An 18,747-nucleotide genomic window follows, 5' to 3' on the forward strand; every position below is an offset into this window, starting at 1 on the left:
TAGAGAGGTTCAAAGGGAGAAGAAACTCATCAGGGTTCAGAGCTCAAGAAAGGCACTCTAGAAAATGGTCTGAGCTGGATGGTCTTTAAAAGATCAGCAGGAATTCTCAAGGTAGAGATGGGAGAAAGGCCATTCCAGGAGGCAGAACAGCATGGGAAAACTCCAGAAACAGACACTCGGGCAAAAGTTCCAACCTGGACTGTGAAGTACTTTACAAGGCACATTAGGAAATAACACGGTAAAGGTCTGATTGGGGACATGTTATGGATATTTGAGTGGCAAGGTGAGAAATCTGGACCTAATTTAAAAGCAAGATAAATAAGTGACAGTAGTCACTGCAGCTTTATGAATTGCCTAATGGAAGCCATGCATTAGGAAGACCAATAAACTTGTACACACGAGTGGCTCTCAATCCTGACTATACTTTAACTCACAGTCTATTTTAAAAAACAGATCCCTGGGCCCCATCACGTAAGATTCTATTTTAATTTGAGGGAGGGGTGCTTAGGTGATTCACCTGCATGTACGTCCTAATCACTGGAGTGCGGGCGCATGGAGGAGGGAGAACAGAGGAAGGGAAACCAAAAGAAGACTCAGCACAGTCCAGGCAGAAATTGATGAAGAGTGTCATCAACTGGATAACAAGATGGGAAAGAAGGTAAATGTGAGAAAATAACTAGAGGTTTCACAGATTATCAGAGAAAAAAGGACTGGAGATGACTGAGTTCTCTCAGTCTGGATTTGACTGGGAAAACCTGGAGATCAGGAAAATAATTTTTAAAATACCGCTTTGTACATAGTAGCTGTTTAGGCATCATCCTATGCAGTGGGGATACAACCAATCATAAGACACGGCCCAGGCCTTCATGGAGTTTACAGTCTAGTGGATGAGTTTAGCGTTGAACCAACATGTGAATTTGCTAGTCACAAGTAAAGTGACAGCTAGAAACAGCCATCTTCCTAAACATGATTGCTAAAGCCATTCAAATAACGAGGCTCACCAAAAGAGTATTTTAAAGGAAGAGCATCAGGAGGGGTCTGTACAATTAGAAACGAGTCAGAGAAGGAAGAAAAAACCAGATGACGTCAAGCCGTGGAAGCAAGGAAAGGAAAGAGATTCAAACAGAAGTTGTTAGTCAACTGTATTAACATTTCCAGTGGAAGGGAAAAATTTCTGCACATGCAGAAATTTCTCATGTACCATTGGGGATTTCACAATTGAAAAGTCCTGCCCTGAAACGTTTCAACACATGAACATAGACGGACAGTCACTTAGGAATAAGTCCAGGGGCTAATAATTCTGAAAAAAGTAGGGTCTTTGACGCTAAGTATTTTTAGAAAGCAAAACCATATTCAGATAGCAGTAAAATATAAATTAGAAGCATGCTAAACCAGTATGTACTAGATTTACGTAACATTTACTCAGCATTATCAGAGAGAAAAATGTAATCCTCGTGAGATGTGTTAGTTTCAAGGAAAATCTTTACTTTTTTCAACAACTCCAGCAATCTTTCCACTGCTACAGAGCCTTCTTGAGATGATCAACAGAAAAGATTTTTATGCAGACTCACTAGAACACAGGAACTCTCTCACCAGCAGGGTCCTACATACTTGCTGCTACTGTTATGTAGCCGACTGCCGCCAGGTGTCATGCTAGCAGGCTTGATTCAATTAGTAACTTTAATTGCAGCTGAATGAAATTAATTATATAATTTTGAGCTGTTCAAGTTTAATTCCATTAAAATTAATTCATGAAGCCAGGGCATTATGAAGCATTGCTGACTAAAAGAAAATAGGTATGAATAAAGCCTCCAGACACACTTGACTCACATTTGAATCATGTCCAATATTCAAGTGCTAAACACAGACCCTCTCAGCTCTCCGTTGAATAAATGAAAATGTCATATGGTCCATATACACACGAATTTAGTGGTGACCCACTACTAAGAAGCAAAATTCTTCTGTCTCTAAATATCTATTAAGATACAGTCGTCATGGTTTTTTTGTTTGTTTATCTGTGAAATTTTAGAATTAGATGATCCCTAGAGTCCTTCTCAAGTTGAAGAGGAGAAAAATGATCATTCTCTGTCTCACTATATTCAAGAAATAATATGTAACTATTATTCAATCACAAGTATCAGCCTCTACAACTTTGCCTCCTTTGAAAACAATGTCTTGGCTCAAAAGTTGATCTCAGGCTTTTGCTGTGATCCACAGTCCCCAGCCCAAAGCAAGGCTCAGAAAAGTTTCCAAGTTGAAACTGACTTGCTAATTCTCCACTTTTATAAACTAAACTTCTGTGACCACTTGACCGTTCGGTGACTTTCTAACGTATGGATTTTTGTTTTATTAACATCTCTTTACTATTTAATGGAATACCAACATGGCAGCCTCAAAAACGGTGTGCAGTTATATCTGATGTTGAATAAATGCACTGAGAGAGATTTAATTGACAGATAACAGTAAAATGGACAACAGATGTCTCGCCACAGAACCAACCTTACTACAACTTTCGACAGGTTTGGGTCAGCCACTTCTCAAGATGATAAAATAGCAGTTTCTAATAACAGGTTTCTGTTACTTCTGAATCGCAGCAGCAGAAGCCACAGTCCTACTCCTTTCTGGATCTACGAAGGTTTGTAGCTGCAATTCAACTGCTACATGGGCTTGAAAGACATATCCCAGAGGCAATCAAGTAATTACAATGGTGCAGAAAATCCATCTGTACCTTTCCATAAGATGTTTATATATACATCTACTCCTCCCCAACTATATATATACCAGCACTCTTCCCCAACTTAGCCACTTCTTTTAAAGAGAGGCCTTCACCATCTCAATGACACTGTTCTTCTAAGCTAATGGTTCTCTACTATAGAGCACTTTAAACATAAAGATGGACAAGTCCCAACTTCAGGGGTCCCAATTCAGGTGGTATGGGGGAGGGGGAGGTAATCATCATATTTGGCCAGGTTTTAGGGGCACTGTTCCAGGTAAGCTCTTCTGTACTATACAATTTAGAGAAAACTTAGAAGGGCCCATCAAATACTGAGATACAGACCTTGCTTCATACAACCTTGTCAGAGTATTCTAAGTTCTCAGAAAATACAATTCTATCTGATCACTAACTAATGTAGAGGTATTTAGTTCTCTGTGTCAGGACAACTATGAGAATACAAAATCTGAATTATATATAAAACTAAACAGCTCTACTAATAGATGAACATGTAACAAATATGTTTTAGATATTACAATAAAAATTGAAGATACTTTAAAAATAGCACTAGACCAAAGGATACTTGTATACCATTGGCATCTGCATCCAAAAGGGCAGCTCCCAAACATTCTCCTGTATCTACACTCAACAGGGAAAATGCGGAAGAATCCTGGGATGAGGGGGAAAAAGCTTGGTCCCTGACAACAAATTCTCTAACCAAACATACACATGAAACAATCAAGCAACTACAAAATAATGGAAACTGTCCTGGGTCATGATTCTGACTCAAAGACTAACCAGTTGTGTGATGGGGGCTGGGTCCCATTCTCTTTATCCAGAAATAAGGGTGTTGAGCTGGATGGCTGCAGAGACCATTTTTGTCTAAGATTCTATAGCTCTGACTCTGCACAGGGCTGAACAATAGAGCCAAAACTTCATAAATACACTGTAGGATGGAGAAGAGAAAATCATAGAAGCACTGGAAGTGAGTTACTTTTCAAAGAAATTGACAAGCATGAATTAAGCTAAAGAGTGAAAGGGAAAAAAACAGAGTTCTAAAGGATCAATTTGAATATAATACGCCCTACTCAGAAATGAATATCTATCATACAGAATCAATACTCTCTATTTTTTTTCACTATTTTTCTAAAGGGCATGAATGGTGAGAAGTAATCTGTCTCTAATCACAATTATTCCTGTGAAAGGAGAATGAGATAGATTCAGGTACAGAGAATTTCCACTTAATTTAATATTTTCTAGTATTTTATTTAGTTAGTTTTATCCAAATTTAAAACTTTGAGAGTTTTACTTATCTCAGACAGTTTAGAAATAAAATAATAGAATGGTGCTTTAACAAGAGAGAAAAATCTTAGAGCATGAAAAATAAGTAAATTGGATAATAATATATGTAAACTATTATATATGCCATACAACAGCCACTCAGCTGGTAAGAGGTTGTTAAATAAGAAAAAAAAAAAAAGAAGAAGAAAAGAGTGGGAAAGAATTAAGAATTTTTGTAATTCCAGTATTAGCAATTTTCAAAGGACTTTCATATATAGTATTTATTTGATCTTTAGAACCCATCAACCATACAATAAAGAAGAAAACGTTAGCTCAATTTTACTGATGAAACTACAGAGTGAGTATCAGGGATAGATATGCAATTGGAAATAGGATGATAGAGTGCAGAGTTGGAAAGGATCTTGCAGCTCAGTTAATTTCCTGTCCCACCCTAGGCAGAAAGCCCCACCCCAATCCTCAGCCTCTCGCCACAGTTCCAAGGAGTGGTACCACCCAAGGGAACACATCTTGTTTTCATCAGTTTCATTCAGTAGTAAGTTGTTCTTGATTTTGAGCATAAATATGCTGCCAGGTGATCTATAACTAGTTCTAGTTCTGCCCACTGTAGGCAGAAATAATAAACCTAAACTTCTTTATAAGATAATCATTCAAACTATTGAAGAGATATTTTTTCTATCAGTTTGTAGTCAAGCAAATGTATCATCTCAACACCTAAATTCTTTTAACAAATAACAGTAACAGAAGAATCTAGTAATGTTGTCTGAGGATGAAATAGGCTTGTCAAAGTAACTAATGAACTTCTAAAACATATAAAATAGTGTTTGTGCCATGGTTTTCCAAGAAATAGGGACAATGTTGCCACCTAAAAAGTCCAGAAATTTGAATTCTTCCTGATAAATAAAAAGAGTCTTGTTAGGTTCTCTAGGAGAGAAATACTGTCCCTAAACTGCACCTGGCACTAAAGAAATGATTAACAGCACGGGTTCTGAAATTAGGCTGCCTGGGTCCACCAGTAATCACTACTAGCCACCACTGGATCCTGGGCAAGTTAATTAATCTCTGTCAGATTCTTACTCTTCAAAATGGGAGTAACACCAGTACCTACCCCAGAAGGTGGATGTGGAAACAAGTGGAATCACTCCTGGAAAGCAGCGTCTGGTACACAGTCAGGGCTTGTTCACACTTGCTGTTAGTATTACATTAAGTGCCACTGCAATAAGCACCTTTTTAAAACCTTAAGGAAGCTGTTGAGGATAGTATCTACCTATTCAGTAATCCCTGAGTGAAAAACCACGCTTGAAATCTATTTCCAGACTCAATAAGAGGAAAACTATTGCTTCCTCTGAGACACTGTATGTTATTTTTTTCTTATGGGCAATATTAGGGAAAATATTCTCTTTTTGACTTGAAATTTACAGACAAAATTGAATAACTGGGTTTGACCCTACAGTTACACCTGTACACTTCAATTTTCCCTCAGGTTTGGATCTCCTGAGCTACCCGTATTTTTTATTATTCTGTTTTAAACTTTTTTTTTAATATATTCTTATAAGCTACTTTAAATGGTCTCCTGAACTAGGCAGATGCATGTGCAAATGCACAAACTGATCATCAAATACATTTCCTGATTTTTATCCATCCTTTATTTGCTTACTTTGTGAAAGACTAATATAAATTATGGTGCTTGGCAGATATACTTACAAAACCTCATAAAACTTAATCAGTATAACATTCACCTATATCTTTTAGAAAGAAGTATTAATAGCTTTCTTTATGCTTAAAATTTGGGATTTTTTTCCATGTTAGATCTACTTCAATTAAACATTTGAGGACAACCTATAACATATCATTTATAATCTACATAATATGTAGTCTACATAATACATTCATACCTCCTGTATCCATATACAGAATTGCTCTAGACAATTTCATTTTTATTCTTCCATTCAAATTCCAGTATAATTTCAGATGATCTATGTGTATTCAGTGCATGAAATTTCAAGTAATCTGAGACTAAAATGTCTGGGAAAAGTAAAAAAAAACAAAAAACAAAAAACTGCGTCTGTATTTCCCAGAGGCTTAGAACAATGTGGAAATCTACAAATGCTTCCCAAATGTAACCTTTGAAAACCAAAGATAATGCAGCTTTCAGGAAGACCTGAGGCTCTGGAATTTTACTTCTTCACTGATCCAAAAAAAAGAAAAAAAGAAAAAAAAAATCCCTCAAGCTTATGACCTTTAAGAAACATTGCAAAACCTACCTGCTTTGTTTGCCCAATGTTCTAAAACCAATTAAAATCTCATTGTGAAAAAAAAAAAAAACTTTAAGACAGCCAAAGCATTTTTAACAGATGAATGAGCATATGCACAAAATTTCATAATTTTATAAATATAAGTTACTATATAATCACAGATATACTATATTTGTTGAATGAATTAAATGCTTAAGTCAATTTAACCAACTAATCATTATTATCATGATTTTGAAAAATAGACTTTTGAGCAAAATCTAAATGCATTCCTTCAAAGGGCTGCTGATGCATTTAGAAGCTTATGGTGTGTTTAGGTTCAAAAGAATGAGAAAAATGACATAGACTCAGCTAGTTTGCAGGTTGGGGACTGGTCGAGAACTACAGGTTTTACACACAGCAAAGTGGAAAATAGTTACAAAAAATTTCATGAATAAGCAACTGCATACAAATATGCAAATAGGTACAAAACGCAGCAATAGTTCACAATCTCCCAATAATCGGGGCTCTAAATAAATGGGGGGGAGAAAGAATTAAGCATTTTCTCCTTCAAGAAAAGTAATGGGGTGGTTAGATGAAGGCTTTCAAGCCAATACAGGGACCAGGATACATTATTTCAGTCATCCTAATGCCTGCACTTTTATAACAATCTAAAGTTCCTTATCTGAAAAACATATTTTCAGGAAGACTGACTCTGAGGCATAGTCACTCCTGCCTCCTCAAATATAGGTTCAATTGTGTTCTTTCCACCAACAAGTATACTCGTGTTAAAGACAAATTCTCAAAGGCTTATGGAATTTGGGAGTTACACGGGCTCATAAAGAGCCCAACCTGGTAACATGAATTCAGTTCAAAACATTTAGCATCCAGCATACCTAGGAATAAGGCAAGGAGAGGAGGCATGAATACGTCCAGGGATAAGAAACAGGCTCAGGAAACAGCTTACTTCAGTTTAGGACTCCTTAATTATTCAAAGACATCCCCACAATTGTCTAAAATCTAATTCCTTATAATTTTCACTGATTCATCTTATTTTGCTCTCGGCAATCAAAATCTAATCTTCCCTTCACATGACCGCACCTTCAATTCTATCCACTTTTATAGGCAGGATGGTCTTCTTACTCTTATCTAGAAAGCTAGCAAGAAAGAGTTTGCTTTCCTAACTGCTGAAATCCAGAGACACCGTATCTATAGCAGTTCCCTTACTGAGCAGTCAATTAACCCTCTTATAAAAAGGAACTGAGGAATCTGCCTTCTTCCCCTTTTTAAAAATAAGGACACACACCCATCTTTAGTCTTTTGGCATGATCGCTATTCTAAGTGCCACAATTTTTAAAACTTTTCTGTCACCTCTCAGTTATACCGAGTGATTTTATCAAGAACACTCTGTAGCCCAAGCCGTCTAGTTAAGGGATGAATGCTTATTTGGCACTATTACAAGAATGAAGGTATCAAAAGTGAACCAAAGGAGGTTGTTTAATCTGTAAGGGCATTTCAGACTCAGAGCTATGATCTGAGCCTGATCTTGAAATAAATGAGAGAGAATGGAGAAGAGTATTTCAAATATTTGTAATGAAGCCACAAATAAGATCATCATAAGAGAATGTGAAGTATACTGAAATTGATTTCTTGAATTCAGAATAATGGAGATGGATGAGAAGTCAGGAGGTGCTTCCTGTCTGGTAATTCTCCTAAAGGCCAAAACCTGGAGCCTCTCATTTAATTCACCAACTCCGCCTCTTGCCTTCTGAACCATCTCTCTAGGGCACTGCCTTCTCTGGATTCTTCTTTTAGACTACCAACCCATTCTGGCTTTAAAATCTTGCAATCTCAGTAACTTCCACAGTTTCAGTCACCTCCAGGAGGATAACTTGTAGATTCATTACTTTCACCCACATTCCTGTCCTGTCCTACAGATTTGAAGTTTAAACTCTACATGAATATACCCATAGTCACTGGAACATAATGTTCCCTAAAATTCATCACCACTTCTCTTCTGTCCCTGCCTGTTTCTCCAGCAGTGGTCTGTATCTTGGTCCATGATATTCACAGAATCGTTTTTCAACACTCTATTTTCCCCTTATTTCCTTTACTCCAACAATCAATGATCAGATTCTGCTACTTACAACTTCCCAACTTCTCTGAAATCTGTATTTTTTTGTCCATGCCCACTACTATTGCCTCCCATCTTTTTATCCTCCAATCAGAAACACTTTTCTAACACAAAGATTGAATGTTACTCCTTGGCTCAAGTAAGAATTAAATTCATTTTGCATATTCATGAAAACCGGATAAAGTTATTTTAACATTGTACATATTTTAATGTTGTAACTCCCTACACATCACCCACACTCCATCATCTCAGCTGTTATCTCAGTGAGAAATAAAGGGTAAAACCTCTCAGAAAATCTTACTAAGGATCCTGCATGTTGCTTGGGTGATGTGATGGAAGAAATGAGAACAGAATAGGTCTATGTTCAGAGACACAAAAGAGTAAAGGAAAATCTACCATGAAAAACAGTAGGAGGACTATTTCTTGGAGTAGAGAATGTGAGGAGAGGAAGTTGTCCTCTGCCACCTGCCTTCAGAGGGCCTGTCACCTGCTCAACCACAAGCTGCCTTATTTTTAGTGCTCAGCTCTGCAGGGTGCAAACCAAAAAGACCGACAAACTGTATGTTCTTCAGCTGGGATCACCTGCAGCCCAACCCAGACAAAACTGACTTCTTGCCATCCCAAGATTCTCTCTCAACCTTTATATTTGGAAGCTCCAAGACTATCCCAATCAGCTGGCAATTAGCCACGAACCAATCTGTCAGGGGTTCAGGGTATCATCTTGAATTGCTATTTAGACAAGGGATTCAATTTAATTTGGCACACATGTACATTTCATCTTCTCTCTCACCGAGTTTATAAATTCCTTGTGGACAAAACTATACTCTTTCAATCTTCACAGGATTTTGTACATAGTAGGCACACACATAAAATATCTGTTGACAGAGTTTCCCTCCAAAGATGTTGATAATAAAATCTATGTGCTAGCATGAAAATTTCAGACTTCATTCCTGAAACTACTTCAAAATCAGGCATAAAAGCACATGCATATGAATCATCTTACTTCCGATTATGTGGGTGTCGACCTGAAAACAGAAGTGGACTGCGAGCAGAAACCACTAACGAAATTAATGTTAAAGTAACTCTTTTCATAGTTCCTACTTTGTGAACCATAAGTGATTAGAATTAGAAGCTATAAAATAGAACTCAATTTCAAAAACTTAAGGTTAAAAGCTCACCTCCTTCAGGATGTGCATGCTAATGTCAAAAGAAGATACGAAAAGCTTAAATAACTTCAGTGAAGTGTTAATGGCAAGAGAGAGGAGGGGGAAGAAATAGAGAAAAGAGAGAAAAAGGGGGAGAGAGAGAGAGAGAAGCATCCAAAACACTGGTGCACAAACACGTGACGTTAACACAGCAGGAAGGGCTGCAGCATCTTTAATCTGCTTCAATGAACCACCGAAGTTCAACTATTCAAACACCTAGAATCTAATCAGTATAGAATCAATCTCCTGTTAATAAAAACTGAATAAAGGCTTCAGAAACATCAAAATCACACCCCATGCCTTCATACAGTAGAATAATGACACTAACTCAGAAAAACAATTGGGTTGAATTGTTGCCCTCTTTTGTTTGTTGTTTTTCTAACTGATTTTCCATTTGCCAATGGCCTAACTTCAGCTTGTGACAATTTATGTTTCCTTTTCCCCCAATCTTTTATTATTGTAAAAATATAATGCTGAGTAAAATAATTGCAGACTGTTATTAGACCTTTCCATGAAATCACCCCAACAAGATCCAGGAAATGAGGTTCAAAGAAACAGGAAAGGCCCTTACACACCCAGAAATTCCACAGCTTCCCCAGGAGTCCTGTAAAGGTCACTCAGTTATATATATATTAAATTCTTGTATGTGAATCAGCCAAACAAGGCCAACAGGCATGATTCTTGCTGGCCAGAAATCAGAGCCTGCTAATTGCAAGGCTGGTCTCTCCAGCTGCCCATACAGCCTGGAACACAAGATCAGTTAGCACAAGACTGGTTACTGTAAACACACTCTTCCCACACATGCTTGATTCTCCCCCCATCATTCTCTGCCCCACAGTGCTTCCAACCTGCCAACTTCCAGTCCTAGGCTAATTCCAAACACCAATTCTATCTGCTTCTATCCCCAAGCTCCCACAGGCTTCCTGCTGAGAAAGGCAGTCAACCATGCTGACCGTGTCCACTAAAAATTCATGCCATTCATTCTTAGTTAAGCCCTCTGTGTTACTGAGCAGCCCTTTTGTTTGCCCCAGATGGATCACTTCTTGAATTCTTCATTCTTCCAAATCTTTTCCACACATCTCAAATTTCTTGACTCATCCTAACCCCCCTTGCTTTCAGCAAATGTTACGTCTACTTTGCTGAGGGGATCTTGGCCTTCAGTAATCTCCTTCTCATAGGAAACTTTCTCTAGATGATCACTCATCCTTTTCTCCCATTCCCATCTCAAAGGGGGAACGCTTCCAACGTTTCCAAGACTGGTCTCATCGTCCCTTCCTTCCCAGAATTTTACTCTTTCAATTACAAGCACTCACTGCACAACCACTCCACCCCATGTCTTTCTCTCTCTGTCCCCTGGCTTTCTTTTCAGTAGTACATGGTGAGCATGCTCAAAGGCAACCCATCCCATAGTAGCCCTCTATACACTTTCCCCTTTAACAAACTATCACTCTTCTTATCTTCCATGACCACTAAACATCTAACACTTCTGTGACCAATCCTGATGAACTCATTTTCTGTATTCTCCTTCTCCTCCCTCAAGGGTGGCCACCCCCTCAAATCTGGTCCTCAGTCCTCTCTCTCACTCTTGTGCCCATCCATCAGCTCCTTGACTGTGAACTCTTCAACAGTGAGCCTGAACCTCACCACCCTCCTAGTTACACGTTATCTTTTTCAGCGGCTTAGGGATAAGTTCCATGAACCAATATAACCTCTGTATTACATTAAATTTCCGCCTTTCCACGATCTCCCATATTACATACTTTGCTCAACCATATCGATTCCATTCGACAAAATGTGGACACTGCCTGGTTTTAGGAGAATCAAAAATAAGTAAGTAAAAATCAATGCCCTCAAGGGACTCTCACAGCAAAGGCAAGCTCCATCCTGCTTGTGCTATTGTTCTTCAATCCATAGTCTCTATTCCACTCCCCCCAGTACTGCCCCAGGTCCTCTCATCTTTTGTCAGCCTAGTGTAATAGCTTCCTGGATAGTGACTGCCTTCACTCTTGCCTCCCCCCCCCCCCAAATCATCCTTTGAACTGCCACCAGATTTATATTCCTGAAAACACCAATTTGGTCCTATCCTTCCCCTTATCAAGAACTTTCCATGGCTGGCCACTGCCTACGGAAAGGTTATACAGATTTCTCAGCAGGAGAATCCTCAAAATGACTTTAGCTTATCTTCGCAACTTGACCTCACTTTCAGCTCCTTAGTACAACTCATACAGTGGTCTCAGCGAGGTGCCCCATACCCTGTGACAGTCCCCTGCTAGCCTGGCTTTCCACGCACCAACTCCACAAAACTGAGTCCTAGGACCATGCTTCTTGGTCCAACTCAAGTTAAGTTTTCCTAGAGGTTTTTCTAAATGCCCCAGCTAGGCAGAGATGCTGTCTTTCTCCCCCATTCTGCCATCACTTTCTTTGTGCCTCTGTTATAATGCCTTTCCATCCACCTTATATTATAGACATGTGTGAACATATGTGTTTCCCCATCATCCTGCATGCCCCAGATTTAATTCATCAGTCTGTTTCTCTCTGTATCTGTCATATAGCAGGGCTGTATATATGACATCTCTCTCTCTCTCTCTCTCGTATGTGTGTGTATATATATGTGTGTGTATATATATGTATGATGGAACATTTACAAAGCACCTGAGTAAGGCAGAAATAAACAATGGGAAGACAAACAAAAAGGCTATGGTAGAAATGAAAGTCAATGTTAAAATTAACCATCTCTACAAGTGCCCTGAATTACAAACATACATGCCTTCTCTATTACTATCTTCACCCCAACAAAAAAAAATGCTGGAGAGCCCTAAGAGAGAGTTCACACGGAGTGATATTATTTAAAGTTTGGAACTTGAAAAGGGTACTTTTTAAAGGGCTTTCTACCAAAAACAAAAACAAAAACAAAAACCCTTTAAAAAAAATCTACCAATAGAGCATGTCTTTCTACAGATAAAAGCCTCTAAAAACAATGACTCTCAACCAGAGCTAAAGAGCACCTGGAGCTGGATTAAAATGCAAATTCTTGAGTCTTACTCTGGAGATTCTGATTCTGTAAGTCTGGAGAGGAGCCAAAGATGTCAGTCTCCTTGAGCCATTAGGGTAGTATCTCAAAACTAGTGACATTCTGGGCAGGTAATTCTTTGTTGGGAGGGGCATTGTAAGATGTTAAGCATTTTCCCTGGCCTCTCCCCACTGCATGCCAGGAGCACCCACCCCACCCCACTGTTAAGGCCACCAAGCATGTCTCCACACATTCCAAAATGTCTCCTGGAGGGCACAATCGTCCCCAATTGAGAACTAGAGACAGAAGCTGCCCAAAGATGACACACTTTGAGAAATGCCATCCTTAATCAAAAGGATAACATGATATGATAAAAGTCGAAGAATATGGATATTATGAGCATACATGGTATAAACTGAAATAAACAGGCTTCCCATAAAGGAAATCTGATTAGCCACTATAAATTCCTGACAACTCAGCTAAGCTTCTAAGTCAAAGCTCTTCTTATGTAATTTCAACTTGAAGATTTTCTCCCTAGCTTCTATTTTAAATTATTTTTAATTAACTTTACTGGCATTTTGCATCCCGCTATGAAAAGTCCGCCTAATAGTCTCAGAGGACTCTCCCAAGAGAGAAGAGTGCATTAAATCACACATTATCACATTAAAGAATATTCCAGCACACAGCCCAACAGTCTAAATCTTGGCAAATGCAATGCAGGGGGAGGGGGGATGTAGGGACTCGAACAGGCTCAAGTGATTCACAGTATCCAAAGCTGATTATCTCCAGTTCACCCATCCGTAGGAAAAGTTGTATTCTCTACTCCAAACCCATTTATCACAATGACATATACTATATGTTTACAACCTGTGCTTCCACCCTGATTTCTACTGACTGTATATGAGACCTTGGGCAAGTCACTTAAAGTCTTTGGACATCCCTTCTAAAAAGTGAGCCAGTTGGACTATACTATTTCTAAAGATCCTTCTAGTTACAAGTTGCAAATTTATAATGAAGCACAAAGAAAAGGCTCTTTTTATTCTTTTGGAGTCTAGTAACTTTTGCACAAAAAATGACAATACCTACATTTTCAGTGTTGGTAACACAATGAATTTAAGATGCTTAATCCAAAAGAGAAAAAACTGACAATGAGACGAACCACATACACAAGATCCATTCTCTCTTAAAACAAAAATCAGTTTGGCCCAAATTGTCCTTCACTTATCAAGACACTTATACACAGGTACTTTCATGAGACAGCAAATCATATCCATCTTTCAGAAGTTAGTCAGAAATAGGGAAACAGTTTTCAATCACACATTTACTTTCTATTTTGTGTAATAGAGATCACAAATCAGCTGCTTAGAGGCCATTTCCAGCCTGCAGGTGTGGTTGTTTTCTTTGGCCTGAACAAAAAGTGTATTTAATTAGTTGCCAACTTTTAAAAAGGGAGGGATGATACATTTAAAAATCCCTATTTCCAGTATCTCTTGAAATTTTGGAAGATATTAACCCAAATGGCAATGATGATCTGGCACTGAGAAGCACTGCCTCCCGGCCCACGAGCTTGCCAGTGGCCGCAGTCTCCACTGCTCCCTACCGTCCCACACCCAGACACCCATCTGGTTCCCTCTGATAGCCCGGAGCGTATGCCCTTATGTCATTGCTTGGTAACAATTTTCCAAATGCATAAATAAGATTTTTAATGCTTTCAAAGCAAAAGAATTGTGTTTGCAGGACACAGCAAAAGGATAGAGGTTGTAAAGAGACAGAGCTATGCTCTCAATAAGAAAAACTCCTCACTATGAATCTGAGAAGTAGAATGTGCCACACTGTAGGTTTCTAACTAACCACCTGAAAGGCTAGAAATTCCAGATTTGATGGGGAGTTCAGACTAGAGGCCCCCTAAAACTACTTTCAACTTTAACTTTATATGCCTTTGGTCAGCAGTACAGTGAGCTGAACACAACACAGTGATATATGTATGGGTTATATCATACGTCTTTGTGTATGTGTGAATACACGCATATACATGCACATAAATACATACATATTTTTAATTGTGTTTGCAGGGGAAGACTTGATCTTATCGTTGCCCTTCACGAAAAGATATGTTCTGGTAACTTTCATAAAGCATTCCATTTTTCTGATTGAAATATATACAATTTTAAAATTAGATTCCTATTAACTAAGCAGCCATATCTTACGAGATAATTATTAAACTATTCTTCAGAAAAGATGATAAAGAATCCAAGGACAGAAGGAGGAGGATGAAAGAACTCAAGGAAGCACCGACGAGAGAGGTCTGTGAGCAAAGCTTCTCCACTAATGTCTTTACCAATAAAACCAGTCTAACCACTGGCAGCTACATCCTGAAGCTTTCTGCCTACCTACTTGCATCCACTTTTTTTTCAATACAACTTGTGAAACCTACCTGTTTGAGAAACAATGTTTTAACAAGATTCTGAGGATTTTCTGTTTAAAAAGATCAGCTTTATATTATAATTAAATTGATGTCTTTTGAAAGGATGTGGTGAGTCAAATTTGAACTAATTTAAAAAAGCAAAACTAAAAAAAAAACAGAAAATAAAAATGTGTTGCTGAGGCTAAGCCAATTTTCAGATAAAACATAACCCAAGAGTTTCCACATTGATCATGTGTGTGTTGTATGCAGTCAACACTCGACATTCTCCTTCAGAACATTCTAGAAGCCTGGTTCTTAAAATCAGATCACGGACACCTTACAGCATTACATCTGCACAGGTGCACTAAGGGTCACTGCAAGACGTTCTAGCTGACTTTAAAAACGCACGTCATTAAAGTTGGACATTGCAGATATCACTAGTTTCAAATCGTTTTTCTAGTGTGTTTGAGGTTGATTTCTGACAAGCATTTGTTAACAACAGTGATTAACAGCTCAAGTGTGAACACAAACAGCCCATCCATGAGTCGATACGACTGCTAAGGGCATGCCTCATGACAAGAAAATGATTGTGTTGGCCACACAGTATGCAGAACATGGGCTACTTCTGGGAAAACTTGTTTATCCTTCTGGGTTCTCCAATTTTCTGATTTTCTCTCTGTTCTCTGTTTAGAAAAAAAGTGACTCACTGTTTAGAAGCAAAAAATAATGATAAACATAATTCAGTTGAACAGCCCTGAATGCCAGAACATTTTAATTTAGCCATGGATGTTTTCTGCTTTTACCTATTGTGAGTTCAACATTAACTTCTTCCTTTCCACTTTTTACTGCCTTAAGGACAAGAATCCCAAGAAACCCACTACATAATTGTCAAGGACAAGGGGGGGAGGTTGGGGGGAACTTATCAGACATGCTTAAAATCATGAGTATCAAGTAGGTTTTTGAGCCCTAGAAAATTAGTTTGTATCTGTGTCATAACTCTTCAAATCAGAACCACCCTAAGAAGACAATGCATCAAAGGAGTAAGATCCTTGCTCTCTGTCACCATTGAAAACCTGAAGTATGTTACCTTCAAGAGAAAAAAGATAGCCATACTGTCTGAGTTGTTAATAAGCTTGTCAAGGAAGTTTTCCCCAAATAAAAGTATTTCCTTTACAGGCTGTGTATGTTTATACTTTGGAAGAATATAAAGGGCTAATTCGTTCTCGGAAAGCATTTCTTTTAAAGTTAAGTTTATTCAAAACTATGGTTATTGAAAACGTATGCACGAACCATTCCAAAGCAATTGGTCACAGAAGCCCGGATTATCAGAGTTGCAGAGGAGCCCACAAGAAACAGAAAGATGAGGGGAGTGCAAGCTGGCTCAGAAAGCAGCCTAAGTCTTGGATCTGAGGAAGAGCCAGAACTGAAGAGAAGTAGGGGGAAGAGCTTCAGATCCCACACAGCTGGGTTAGGCCCTGAAATGCATAGGTTTAAGAAAGAAGTAATTCTGCCATCCTGTTTCTCTGCAGCCAAAGGAAGGGGGAGTGGAGGCACCAGCGGATCCCGCCCTCTTATCCGGTTGTTGATCTAGGGCAGCGATCCTGGAGAACTTGCTTGGGTAATGCTAACTATGCAAAAGTTCACAACTCCAAGGGAGAATCGGTCCTCGCACCAATAATCCACCCGCAGACCCCCATCGGTAAACGTGTGAACACACTTTAAAATGCAGCAATGACAAAGGAGCCTGCAACTTGCAAGCGGCACTCACCCTGGGCTGGGGCGCCCAGCCCGCCGCCGCCCGCCTCGGCCCCGCGCTGGGGCCCGGGAGCGAGGGCTTCGCCCGCGCCGGACATGGGCCGCTCCACCGAGCCCTCGCCGCGCCTCCGCCTAGCTCGCTGCCCTGCTGGGCGGACGCACCGAGGGCTGTTAGGTGTTGGGTGCGGGGAACTGACTGCTTCTGGCGAGGATTAAAAAAAAATGTTTTGAGAGAAGCGCACACCACCCCTGCGGGACATTCCCTCCCTCTCTGCTTCCCTCCCCCAAACCCCACCCCAGGGAAGTTTTGATTTGAAACCCGGGAGGAAAACTGTTACCCGGCAAGTTCACAGCAGCGCGTCCTGGGGGGTCAGCGTGGGGCACCCAAGGGGGAGGGGGCTGGGAAAGGAGATCAGATCAGGGAGAATCTCGGGGGACGGGATCAGACCCCTCCTCTCCCCGCCCCCTGGACCACCACCTACCTCGGCATCCCCCCAACTCGCTCCAAGCCCCTTCCTCCTCCTCTTCCGCCTGGAAGTTAGCAAGGCTCCGGCAGGGGCCGCATGTCGCGGTGGCCTGACGGAGGCGGCCGCCCCTGAGTGTCCCTCCCCTCCTCTCTCCGGCTCAGCCACACACCGCAGTGGCGGCAACTGCGGCAGCGGCTGCTCCTCTGACTTCGCGCTCTCCGCCCCCTCTTTCCAGCCAGCTCAATCCGGCCGGTTCCCCTCCAAGGGGGACTCTTCCCCCTCTGCCTCTTTCCCCCTTCCACCACTCCTACACTCCAGAAACACTTCTCCCTCTGTTGCTCCTTTTCATCATATCCGGATGAGGAGGCCTAGAACTCTTGGCTCTCGGCCCGAGGCTGGGGGCGGCGCGACCTGTGCTCGGCCCCAGGCTCCCTCGCGCCCCGGGCTGTCTGGGTCAGGAGGCCAAAGCCCTCCAGGGCTGGCACAGAGCGCAGGGGTTCTTCCCAGGGCTGGGAAAAAGAGGGAGTTGGCTATTCCCTGGTTGCCCAACAGTGCCCACACTCAGAGACTCACCCCATCCCCTCTCAACCAGCTCCTCTCCCCAGTCCTGCCCCAGACTCACGGGCATTCTGAGAATGCTCAGAAAGTAGAACCCTTCAGGGGGGCAATGCAAAACGAAAAAGTATCAGACTTTTCCGGCGCAGTAGAGAAATGGTAGTTTTGAAACCTTGACCCCTGGCTGAGTGTTTAATCTCTTAATCTCTGACTCTACAGATAGGCTTTATTCTGTTTTTCAGTTCTTTGTTTGTATTGGTCAAACAGTCAAACTGGATCCAGTAAAACCTGTTGCAAGGCTGACACCCTTGAGGATCCACTGGCCCAGCACTTCGGGCCCAGCCTACTGCAGGCAGAGTGCCTCCTCCACCCAGGACTTCTGTGGTGAGATAAACTTGTGGTTGGAAGTAAAAAGCTGATCAACTCTACACTTACAAAGGAGATGTTCTGATTTCAATTTAATCTGATGAGCCACGAATAACAAGTATAAAGTCATTTGCAGATATAAAGTACTTTCATAATACATTCAGATAACTTTTGCTCTATATTTCATCATGATTTGAAATGCAAACTCTGTGTCCAAAGCTAGACCAAACTCATTCTCTGAATCTCTAGGATAAGAGAGTAATTACAGTAACGTTATCTAAATTGGAGAAAATGGACATCGGATACATCTTCCTTCTAGGTGTATTAGTAATATGCCAGGAATTTTATGTATTTGAAAAACTAACTGGAATTGATTCCAATTGATTGAGAAGACCATTTCTCACCTTTGAAGAGTCAGTGCAACCAAACTTGCTTTCAATTAAACCTGAAAACACAGCCTTTGAAGTTTCTGATCAGTTACTAAGACTATATTCTATCCCAAAAGACAAATGATAGTTTGCCGAATGACCTATGACTAACAATTTTTTTGCATTGTTTTATTTAGAGATTTTAGCAATGGTGTGTATAAAAGTGCCTTAACTCTGTGA

The 18,747-nt window shown here is 40.2% G+C and overlaps 1 protein-coding gene across 7 annotated transcripts in view; it reads right to left on the reverse strand.

Annotated features, from left to right (window-relative positions):
* The window catches only part of MDFIC (MyoD family inhibitor domain containing), a 95,323-nt gene extending 77,621 nt beyond the window's left edge, over nt 1-17,702 (reverse strand). For 3 of the 7 annotated variants that reach the window (XR_004321370.1, XM_032483653.1, XM_032483654.1), the window contains exons 1-2: nt 17,234-17,700; nt 16,765-16,953 (exon numbers count right to left, since the gene is read on the reverse strand). Coding sequence is in view for 6 of the 7 variants with exons in the window: in XM_032483653.1 (XP_032339544.1) it covers nt 16,765-16,849 (85 nt within the window). In the remaining variant the exon portion in view is untranslated. Of the gene's footprint in view, nt 1-16,764; nt 16,954-17,233 lie in introns of all 7 variants that reach the window. The other 4 variants (XM_032483651.1, XM_032483650.1, XM_032483652.1 and 1 more) reach the window with 4 other exon arrangements.
* Between the last annotated feature and the right edge of the window lie 1,045 nt (nt 17,703-18,747).

Source organism: Camelus ferus, chromosome 7 (assembly GCF_009834535.1).
Source record: "Camelus ferus isolate YT-003-E chromosome 7, BCGSAC_Cfer_1.0, whole genome shotgun sequence".
In the NCBI taxonomy this organism is placed as follows: Eukaryota; Metazoa; Chordata; class Mammalia; order Artiodactyla; family Camelidae; genus Camelus; species Camelus ferus.